Raw genomic sequence first — 11,116 nt, 5'->3', positions numbered from 1 at the left:
TGATATGTTATTGAATATGAATATGCGACCAAAGGATCATGTACACCAGATATTGTCACATAAATTTGCATTTTATGCGAATAAAGGTTGATACGTTATTGAATGTGAATACACAACCAAAGGTTCGTGTACGGCCAAACGTATAACAAAACTATATAAAGTGGGAAGCCCCCCCCCCCCCCCCGGGCGGGGGGGGGGGGGGGGGGGGTGGGGGGGCACAAGTAACCATTTTACAGGCTAAGCCTGGTACTCGGAAAAGCTGGGCAGTGAGCTAGGGCTACTCGCCCAACTCGTGGGGGTCCAAGTTAGGCACCGCGCCTGCCCTTAGACCAACAGTACTCATAACGCCACCCACCCTCCCCTTTAATTGGTTGCACTTCACCCATTGGCCCCACTTTCTCTTCCTTTAGCGTCATGTACACAACGTTGGGTGACTATTTGAACCCCGAAAACACCGTTTGGGGGGGGGGGGGGGGCAGTGTTCTCCAGCGTTTTATGCCTAAACGCTGCCTACAACTCTTCATTACGCTTAGTTGGTCTTACAGGGTAAAAGAAAAATCTATGTTTACTTTACCCATGATTATACCTTACAAGAGAAGACAGGTTTTGTCTTCACTAGTCACGTATCAACTTATAAGACCTGTTTCACTGAAACAAATCAATGTGAAACTTGATTAGATATATGTCAAAACCATAAATGCACATGTCACTCCATGTTACATGCTATCATCTAACGTGCACAAACATGCCCCGTATCTTAAGCTCTACTCTATCCATAACGTCATTTTCATAAAAGACACATGACAATGAACAATTGTCACACGATTTCATTATCCGTAACTTTAAAACACCTCCCAATACAAAGCAACACAAACACCAAAACTATAACGGCATGCACTTTAAATCAACAAAAAATGCATTAAATCATAATAACAAATATGAACCACTTAGAAGACGTGTAAACTCTCATATGAACCAAATCCACCATTGCATAAATGCAATTAGTGTCATTTAAACTAAACTTTCTGTTACTAAAAGAAACAAAAGGCAAGCATCAAGCAAGTGATCTTATATGAAGGCGGTCCGTCCTCCCCTCCGGCTATGCTTGTCATACGCAATGTTGATTTTATCAACCAGATCGTTCATTGTGCTGCAACAAAATGTAACTTTGCGTGTCAACAATGTATAAATTTAGTACATCTTAAACAATAAATATTAGTAATAAGCATACCTTGAGCAATCAGTGAACATGGCAAGATAGCTAATCAATACCGTGTCATTGTATTCCTGTAAACAAGTTTCGATGCATTCATCGGGAAAAAAATAAAGGTATAAATGTGACATTTCAATGAATTTAAATTTATAAAAACTCTCACCATTAAGAATTCATCTTGAAATTTCTCTGATTCTACAGCTGGCAATCTCCTTAAGAGACTTGTAACTTGTCTTAGCAAAGAATTCTCATAAGGAATTTCACCTGCATTTTAAATAAAAACATTCTCAGATTCTTCTTTTTACCATGTTTGATAAATATTTATTAAGTTAGCAAACTACAAGTATACCTTTTTGCATAGCATTAAGATAGTGATGGAGCACTCGGATTCTGCTATTGAGCATCTTGATGGCACTATGTATACCCGTCAAATGAGCAGCCACTGCATGATTTATATATAAAAACCAGTAATGTCCGATTAAAGCTGGAACAGAAAATTCTACAAAGTATTAGAAATCATTAGTACAACTGTACAAGAACACAAGGACTCACATTGAGTAGCAGCTGAACCTCCATCAGATGGTTTAAGGTGAGCAACATGGTCAACAGATATTCTTTCAGCTTCTACTGTCTGGAGTATAATAGAAAAATTATAATTAGAAAAACATTTATTCGGGTTATAGTTATAATCCTTGGAAAACTAAGATAGAAGCATTTAAGGCAGACCTCAATAGTGTAGGTTGAGCGTACAAATATAAGCTGTGGAATCCCATCAATGACATGCATCTCTTGAGTTGTAATGATCAGGAAAAAATCAAAGTGTCAGCAAAAGTTCTAAACTGATATGCATCAAATATTGCTCATAACGCTTCAGAAACGCCCACATGTTGTTTTGCTTCAAACACCTAATTTCTAGTTAAAATTTCCTTAATGTGAGTCAAATATCATGTTCATTATCTGTTTAACCCTCAATGGTCAAAAATTACCTTGATTCCATACATGTAATTCTACACAAACTGAAACTTAGCCATTGCATTCGTTCAACAATTCCAATTACTTCTACCTTATAGTTTTACCATTTATCAATTTTCTTTTAGGTTCATAATCATTTAACCAACTCATGTACGTCCCCAACCAACCATGTTGACTTTCAGTTTTACTCTCATTTGTCTTGAGTATTAGTTTGTCTGCAAACAAGTCTACATTATATAACCTCCACTTGATAAATTTTAACTATTACTTGAATGATTTTAAGAACTGAACAGGATAACTATTTTGCACCTTTTCAAAACGATAATATTTTCGCCTTCAAAATTCATGTCTGTTGGAACAAGATGGCTTTTCTAACTATCTGGTAAAAAAGTTCTAGTTTCTAAGGGGGAACTTGGCATGAAACTAACACCTCATTTACAGACGATAGGTATGTGTTAAATCGTTAGCAGCCACTTCACAAAACTTAAACTAGTTGTCAAGGACTCAAGATCTTATTTGAGTGTTTTACTAACTCATGTTAATGTACATAGCTTCAGACATCACCTAAATTCGAGCAAGAATCCAATTGTGTTGATGCAAATCAACCTCTATTCTGGTAACAATACCAAATTGCTACTCAAATAAACACTTAGCTCCAAACTCATATTTTGTGATCACAAACATGAATATGTAGTTGTGCTTGTTAAATCACTTTATTTCAAGAATGCCACCTGCTTTCCTTGATGACCGACAACTACTTAAGATTGGAAGATACTTCCACATGTGTAATGTTATGTCTAACTAAACATACAATAACAGATAAGAAATTAATGTCTCATCTATTGCATGAAAATGTAAGGCAGAAAAAGTCAAAAACTGAAGCATTGAGAAGGTAATAAAAAAGATAAAAAAGTTCATTAGGGGCTATAGCTTTTTGTCAACTTCTTTCCAAACTTTCAAAGACATATCAGAAACATGTATACCTCCCATGACCAACAAAGCTTTTTTCCTCATAAAATCTACAAACTCAATCATTAAAGATAACTACACCACCAGCAATGCACAATATGAATGCTGATTTATCTCTATATACAACTAATTGCAATGTTGCATACATTAAGCCAAACGAAAAGATCTAAAACACAAATCATTATCATCAAGTATTGGTCAATGTAAGACTGACCCTAAAAACAATAAGAAATAGATAATCTGGTCTAGAAGTTCCCATTAAATATTTGACAAGTGATTAAGATAGCTCGTTATCTCAACATTCAAACATACAACTAATTGCAATGTTGCATACATTAAGCCAAACTAGAAGCTCTAAAACACAAATCATTATCAGCAAGTATTGGTCAATGTAAGACTGACACCCTAGAACCAATGAAAAATTGAGAATCTGGTCTAGAAGTTCCTAATAAATATTTCACAAGTGATTAACATATTTATAGCTGAATTCATCACATATCAACAAATACGAAGAATAAACATAAAAAAAAGTACTTGAAAAAAACATAAGCCACTCCAACCAGTGAAGCATTTTCATTAAGCATCCTACTACTGTAGTCATTTGAAGTGCGTATCATAATATATCAAATTCATGGGAAATGAAGGGTGATAAATCATGTGTAATGGGACCCTACAAATAAGCTTAGCATCTAACATTATTCACTGTTAATAATTCATAGACTAGTCGTCTTGTTTCAAACGGGCCATTTGCAGTAAATTAGATTAGCATAAAAGCAATAACACTAAAAAAACCAATAATATCAGCAGGACAGAATCCGCAAACAATCATATTAACAATAAAGATATACAACTTTAGACAACATACCGCTTTCAAAAATGCTTACTGGAAGATCCTTCTGAGCATGATTGATCAACGGATTCAAAAGAACATACACAGGACTTTCATTGATATCCATCAGCTGTCAAAACATACAAAATACTCTTTTAGCCAAATTTACCACAGATTATCCATTAAACCACACTTATTTCGTGAGACGCAAACCACATTCCAAATGCATTAATCAAGTATAATATTTCATTATAACCACTTCCCAATCATGGTTGAAAAAATCCCAACTAGGCGCCGATTAATCCCCAATTAATCGCTAGTCGGTACCCCTTAAAAAATTTATATACAAAATTTGGTATATATATATCAATATATGTATAATTGAAAAATTACATATAAATTACAATCCGATTAATTGTTAGCCCATACCCCACCGCCTTACTAGCGCCTAGCGAATTCTACAACACTGCTTCCCATAATAATATTAACCCCATTTAAAAACAACAAATGCCCAACATAATATAACACTAAACACAATTAACATCCTAAAAAACAGTAGTTCTCACAGCTTTGTGTATATGCATATCCGATTCTTCGGCATCGGCACCCGTCGAATACCATCCAAGCACATAAAAGTTAGGAAACACCTTCTTATCTGTTCCACAAACAAAAAACCCCATCTCAATTTAATCAATAACCAACCAGCACACTAACCCTAGAATAAACAATTAGACTCACATAGCTCTTGTTTCTTCTCGAGAAAGGTGCGATCGAGTGAATGTGTTTCAGGATCGTAGAGAAGCTCAAAGCTGTTGAAGATCTCAACAGTGCGTCCACGTTGGACTCCAATGACGCAGCCGAAAACCCTAGGAGGCTGTGGGTTGGAGGCGGTGGCGGTGGGCGGTTGAGACTGGGACTTGACCCGAGTGTGGTGGTCGGAGATGTTGACGATGACGAGTGGGTGGAGCTTGAAGGTTAAGCCGCTGCTTGATGACGCCATTTGTGTTGAGTCCGCCATTGGTCAGGTTTGAAGGTTTGATCGTGTTGGGTTAAAGCAGGGGTTTATGATTTGACTCGGACGGAGGTGGGCTTGTGTAAACTATTCGGGCTGAGTAACAAGTTCAAATCGATTCTTTTAGCTAAGGGAAAATTCCACAAATAGCCCATTTATAGTTAGTGTTTTCAAGTTTATCCCACATAATTCAAGTTTCCAATTTTAGCCTTTTGCTATCTCGTCGCCGACGACATGATAGCGAACACCGACAATGCGTTACCGAAACAAATTAGATAACGGCACGTGTTCAACGACTCACATGTGTTCTTGTTATCTCGTCGCCGCGATGTGTTCTTCGGCCCAGACGATGTGTTCTTGTTAACGAAGTCAACGACTCACATCGCCGACGACTTGTTAGGTATAACATAGGGTTGACGATGCGTTATGTTGCTAACGTAGGGTAGCAGCGATGCGTTATCACTAACGATATGTTTGTGGTGAAGAGGAAAGGGCACGATGCATTAGCGGACAACAAAGGGGTTAGGCGATGCATTAGTGGATAACATAAGGTTCTACGACACGTTAATGTTTAAAGCAGAGGTTCGGCGTTGCGTTAGTGATAACGCATCGTCGGTGTTCGCTATCATGTCGTCGACGACGAAATAGCAAAGGGCTAAAATTGGAAACTTGAATTATGGGGGATAAACTTGGAAACACTAACTATAAATGGGCTATTTTGGGAATTTTCCCTTTAGTTTTTGTTTGTTCATATATGTTTGTTTAAGGGGTGTTTAGGATTTCTTATGAAAACTCTTTATAACTTTTTAATAAGTTAATAGGTTAAAAGTGTAAGTTATTAATTTTTTCCTCTCATATTAATAGCAATCACAAAAGTCTTATTACTTTTCAAAAAAATAACAAGTTATAAGTTGATGAAAGAGTAAACTGTGGTTTTCGTCCATGTGATTTGTCCGAATATGCGGTCTTAGTCTAATAGTTTTAAATCTATGATTTTCGTTCATGTGGTTTCATTTCACTTGCAATTAAACCCGACCTCACTAACTCTGTTAAATCTGGTCGTTAAACCCAACAGCGTGCCCCTCGCGTGAGGGACAGTGTTGTCATTTTTCTCCCCAAATAAACCTCAACCCTAATTCGCAAACCCCTTTGCGTGAGGGGCTGAGGTGTATTTGGGGTAAAAAGGACAAAATTGATCGTCACGTGAGTGGCACGCTAATGGGTTTAACGATCAGACTTAACGGGGTTAGCGGGGTCGGGGTTAATAAGTGAAATGAACCACAAGGACGACAATCGCATATTTAATATTATTGGACTAAAACCGTAAATTCGGACGAAACGCGCAGTTTACTCTTGGTGAAAATAAACCATCCGAAACACCCCCCTTATTTTATAATTTATACCATGAGAGCAATGGAAATGGTGCCGTGAAACCCCCGTGAAAGCTTATATGGCGCCGTGAAGGGCGCGAAACACCCCCTTCCTCCGTGAAGGGGGCGCGATCCACCCATCGCCACCATTCTAACGTTAGTGAAGAGATGCATGTGGGCTCCATTTTCCAATTAAAACGGTAATATTTTAAAAAAATAGCCGTTGGCTATTAAATAAAAAAAACTTTTTCCATTTCCTTTTTTTATCTATAAATACCTTCTCATTTTACAAAAACAAACACACAAAACTACTCTTTTTCTCTCTATAATCTATAAAATTCCATATTATTTTTTTAAAAATGTCATCACCATCTTCTTCCTCTTCGTCTTCGAGCGAAGAAAAAAACGCTTATATGTTTCGTGCTTTCGCAACGGGGTGTAATGAGTGGTGGCAACAACAAGAAGAGGCGTATTCGTCAATAAGACACGAAACCCGACGTGAACGTTTAAATCGTGACCGAGCGGTTGCGCACGAAGCACTACGAAACGACTATTTTAACACCCCGTGTGTTTACACGACTTCAGAGTTTAAAACCCGTTTTCGAATGAGTCGTGAGTTATTTTTAAGAATACTACACGACATCTAACGAGAAGTTCCTTGGTTTACCCAACGGGTTGATGTTAGAGGTCGAGTCGGTTTCTCCACCTTGCAAAAGTGTACCGCCGCGATACGTTATATGGCGTATGGAACCGCTAGTGATATGTTCGACGAATATTTGAAGATGTCGGGTCGACACATCAGGTCATGTGTCTAAAAATTCTCTAAAGTTATTGTTTTGTTGTATCGTAGTAGATATTTACGTAAGCCTACGGCTAGTGAGGTTGAACATTTACAGGCGAAGCATGCCGAAAAACACGGTTTTGTCGGCATGCTTGGTAGCATCGATTGCACGCATTGGGATTGGAAAAATTGTCCTACTGCGTGGCATGGTCAGTTTGCACGAGGTGATCATCCATATCGTAGTATTATAGAAGCGGTGGCATCCCAAGACTTATGGTTTTGGCATGCATTTTTTGGTGTTGCCGGCTCAAACAACGACATAAATGTACTTGATCAATCTCCCGTATTTGACGATTGGATCAATGAGACAGGCCCGGACTCCTCTTTTGAGCTTAGAGGGACGCTTTACAAGCGTGGGTATTACCTTGCCGATGGAATATATCCGGATTACTGGACAATTGTCAAGTCGCTTTCGCAACCCATCGGCGTTAAACGACAAACGTACAAAAAAGCTCATGACGCGGCAAGAAAGGATATTGAACGAGCATTCGGGGTGTTGAAGTCTAAGTGGCACATTGTGGATCGTCCATCCAAGTGCTTTTCTCAAGTGAAAATGAGGAACATTATGTACGCTTGTGTTATTCTTCATAATATGATTTTAGAGGACAACGGGTTAGCGATTTGTCAACATAACCCAAATGAGGATGCGCCTATGTACGAAGAAATCAACGAAGACAAAAAACGAAGAAACCGTCAAGAAATTCGAAGCCGAGAGATTCATGACGCATTATGTAACATCCCCAAAATTTTGATCCAAATTTGACAACTAAGTAAAGCTGGAGGATCAAAATTATTCCCTAAAATAAGTGTTGGGAAAATTCAAAATAAAGAAAACCATTCTATAAGGAAATTAAAATATTCCATCTTATGTTAAGGATATGGAATAAGGAAATTCCATCCCACATTGAAAGATGTAAGAAAGTGGAAGCATTTCACATGGGTATAAATAAGGAAATTAAAACCCATCCCACATGGAAAGTGGTAAAGAAATGGAAGCTCTTTATAAGGAAGAGATTTTCCATAATAATATTCTTATATTGCACCCAGTGGTCCTAGCGGAGGGTGCGAAGCACCCGACGCGCACGCGCACGGGCGAAGGGCGTTGGGCGATGAGCGCAATGTGGCGCTTTGATGGCGCTTTGATGGCGCACTTTGCACTTCGCACGCTCGCATCGCCGAAAGCCGCCTTAGTATTTTTGGACAATGGGAGTTAGGCCTAGAAATGACAAGCTATCAAAAACAAGGGACTGAAAATGAAAAATGGTATATAAGGACCCATCGCGCTACGCGATGAGTCCAAGGAGACGGCCATCGCGTACCGTGATGGGCCGTGATGACTCAGGGACACGTGTCACACTCTAGTGACACGTGGCAGAAATCTACCCGTCGCGATACGCGACGGTGTTGAAAAGGGGACCCATCGCGTATCGCGATGGGACCCAAAATCAGCTATAAAAGGGGAGGCCACGAGCTCATTCCCCACACACCAAACATTCACTCTCTCTCTAGATTTACTCTCTCACTACCTCGTAATTCGTGCTATACACCGACGAAACCTCGAAGTGCGTGCCACACGAGAATAACCCGACAATCAATCTCGAAGTACGTTCACATCACGACGGCCACCATATGTTGCCTCGTTTTGCATGCCAACCTCGAAGTTCGTGCTAAGCCCCGAAGTTCTGACAATCTAAGCAACAGTACGCGACATAGAGTAGAAGTGCTGCTCGTACAAACTTAAGTATCTAACTTCGAATACCCGTGTAAGGTAAGGGTTCTGACCTAATTCATTATGGTATTATATTTATATGGCTTGGACCATAGTCAGGGGTATAGCCCAAACCTTGATCATAAATATGTTTACATAAGCTTTAAACATACAAAGGATTATAATAGTGTTTCTTTACAACTAAGAAACATCAGTTTTACATAAGGAAATATAGTTTCTTCACGATTAAGAAACATAGCATTCGTATACAAAGAATATAGTTAAAACATTGTTTCTTCATGTGTAAGAAACATAAGATTTTACATGCATAGCAGTCAATGAATGTTTCTTCTTGAAGAAGAAACAAATTATAGATGTTTCTTCATGAAGAAGAAACTCATCATATGATTTGGTAAATAAAAAAAAAAAGACTACGGGTCTAAATATTTTATTCAAACAAATGATCAATCAAGGTTTAAAGCTATTTAGGATTGACCTGTCTATAGCTGGATCAAGAGACGATTCGGATATTTATTTACCTATTTTATTATAGGTCAGTCAATCAATCAATCAATCGGTCAGTCAATCATTCATTCATTCACAGTCAAGGTTTCAAACGAAATTACCATATCATTCAGAACAGTCAATCACAGGTGAATACGTTCAAACCTTTTATAACGTGAATACGTCAACCTTTTTAATCAGTCAAAACATATTTATACTCAATGAGACGAACGGGTGTTTGTCTTAACGAGTCAATCAATGTCTACATGAGATAATGAAATCTCTAAAACATTATAATACAAAGTATAGAATAATATCAACTCAGACAAAATACGCATGTGTCTGGATCCAAACATAACTGTTAAAGCCCAATCAATCAAAGGCAATGAAGCCATGGGCTTAAACGGTCACGACCAGTTCTCAGATCAGGGTCGTTTGGCTCGGGGAATACCGTTGTGTGTGTAGGGCAGTGGTACACATACCGGAAGTAGAAATGCTTCCGCTGAGATTGTCTAGAAAACTACGTTTGTATTGTAATGTCAATCAAATGTTTTATCGAGTCATACGTGTTCACCAGCATATAGCTGACGTATTTTTCCCCACATTTCAGGGAATACAGATTAGTACAGGTAGCAAGACATTCATGGAATTAGATGCTCGCAAAGTAATAATGGCTCAGTTTTTATTAAAATATTGCAAACGGTATTTCAACAAGATTTATAAATAAAACACCGGGTATTTATTATCCGAGAAGTTTTCAAATAAATTAATATTTTATTCAACCAAAGTCTTCCGCTAAAATAACCCGCAACTCTGATGTATTTACAAAACATGTACCAACTATTGGTCACACGCCTAGGCCCTAAGCCGGGGTGTGAAACATTAACGGCGGACTTGATCGAATATATTCACGTTCGTTCAAGCAATCGGTAGTTTATTTATGTAACTTTTATTTATGCTTTTATTTTAAAATTATTGTAACTTTTCTTGTAATGTTTTATTTATGTTTATTAGTCTTTGAATGTATTGTAATTTTTATTAATCAATTAAATTTTTATTAGTTAATATAAAAAACAAAAGATTAAAAAATAATAATAAATAATTGAGGTTTCACATACCCTGTTTCACACAGGGTATTTTCCAGTGAAAAATGTGGATGTGAAATGGGTATGTGAAAGTTGATGTGGCGCAGACGTGGCAGACAGAGAAGGTTTCACTAGCTTGTTTCACCCCACTCATTTCCATTGCTCTGAGAGACATATGTGTTTGTTTAAGAAGAGATGTAAAAGTTGTTTTAAGGATTTTGAAGGTCTAAATCGAAATTAGATTTTTGGGGTCTTTTCATAACAATTGAATATATAAAAAAAAAAAAAGCAAACATTTGTGACCATACTCGAATCTCAAGACCTCATTTAAGCATCATGCATGCTTACAAGTGCATGATTACAAACAGACCAAGAGGCTTTTTATGCTCTTGCTCTGGTCATTATTAATAGCGAATGAACAAGTTGTTATTGAGACCCACAATTATAGGCTTGTATCAATGATTTGGGATACCAATTGCTCCTACAACTTAAAGGAGTGTTGTTAATTTGGGGTCGATGTGGGTAGGGGTGGGGATGGGGTGGGTGGTAGAAACTACAATTACAACCAACCATATGTGATTTATTGGTTGTAGTGGCCTTAAGAACAAATATT

At 37.9% G+C, this 11,116-nt stretch overlaps 1 protein-coding gene across 1 annotated transcript; it reads right to left on the bottom strand.

Moving 5' to 3' along the window:
• Positions 1–904: 904 nt before the first annotated feature.
• Positions 905–5,056, bottom strand: LOC143621460 (COP9 signalosome complex subunit 6a-like). Its single transcript, XM_077092880.1, has 9 exons — positions 4,722–5,056; positions 4,550–4,638; positions 4,020–4,113; positions 1,940–2,001; positions 1,766–1,844; positions 1,563–1,655; positions 1,377–1,477; positions 1,232–1,287; positions 905–1,150 (listed from the first exon to the last, which is right to left on the bottom strand). The coding sequence occupies exons 1-9, from the start codon at positions 4,999–5,001 to the stop codon at positions 1,069–1,071; spliced, it is 936 nt and encodes a 311-aa protein (XP_076948995.1). The 5' UTR covers positions 5,002–5,056; the 3' UTR covers positions 905–1,068.
• Positions 5,057–11,116: the final 6,060 nt, after the last annotated feature.

This window comes from Bidens hawaiensis, unplaced genomic scaffold, assembly GCF_021521415.1.
Source record: "Bidens hawaiensis isolate Kalapana, Puna unplaced genomic scaffold, B.hawaiensis_p1.1 tig00002866_1, whole genome shotgun sequence".
NCBI classification, from domain to species: domain Eukaryota; kingdom Viridiplantae; phylum Streptophyta; class Magnoliopsida; order Asterales; family Asteraceae; genus Bidens; species Bidens hawaiensis.
The sequence above is the reverse complement of the archived record's forward strand: the minus strand, read 5'-3'. Positions and strand labels throughout refer to the sequence as shown.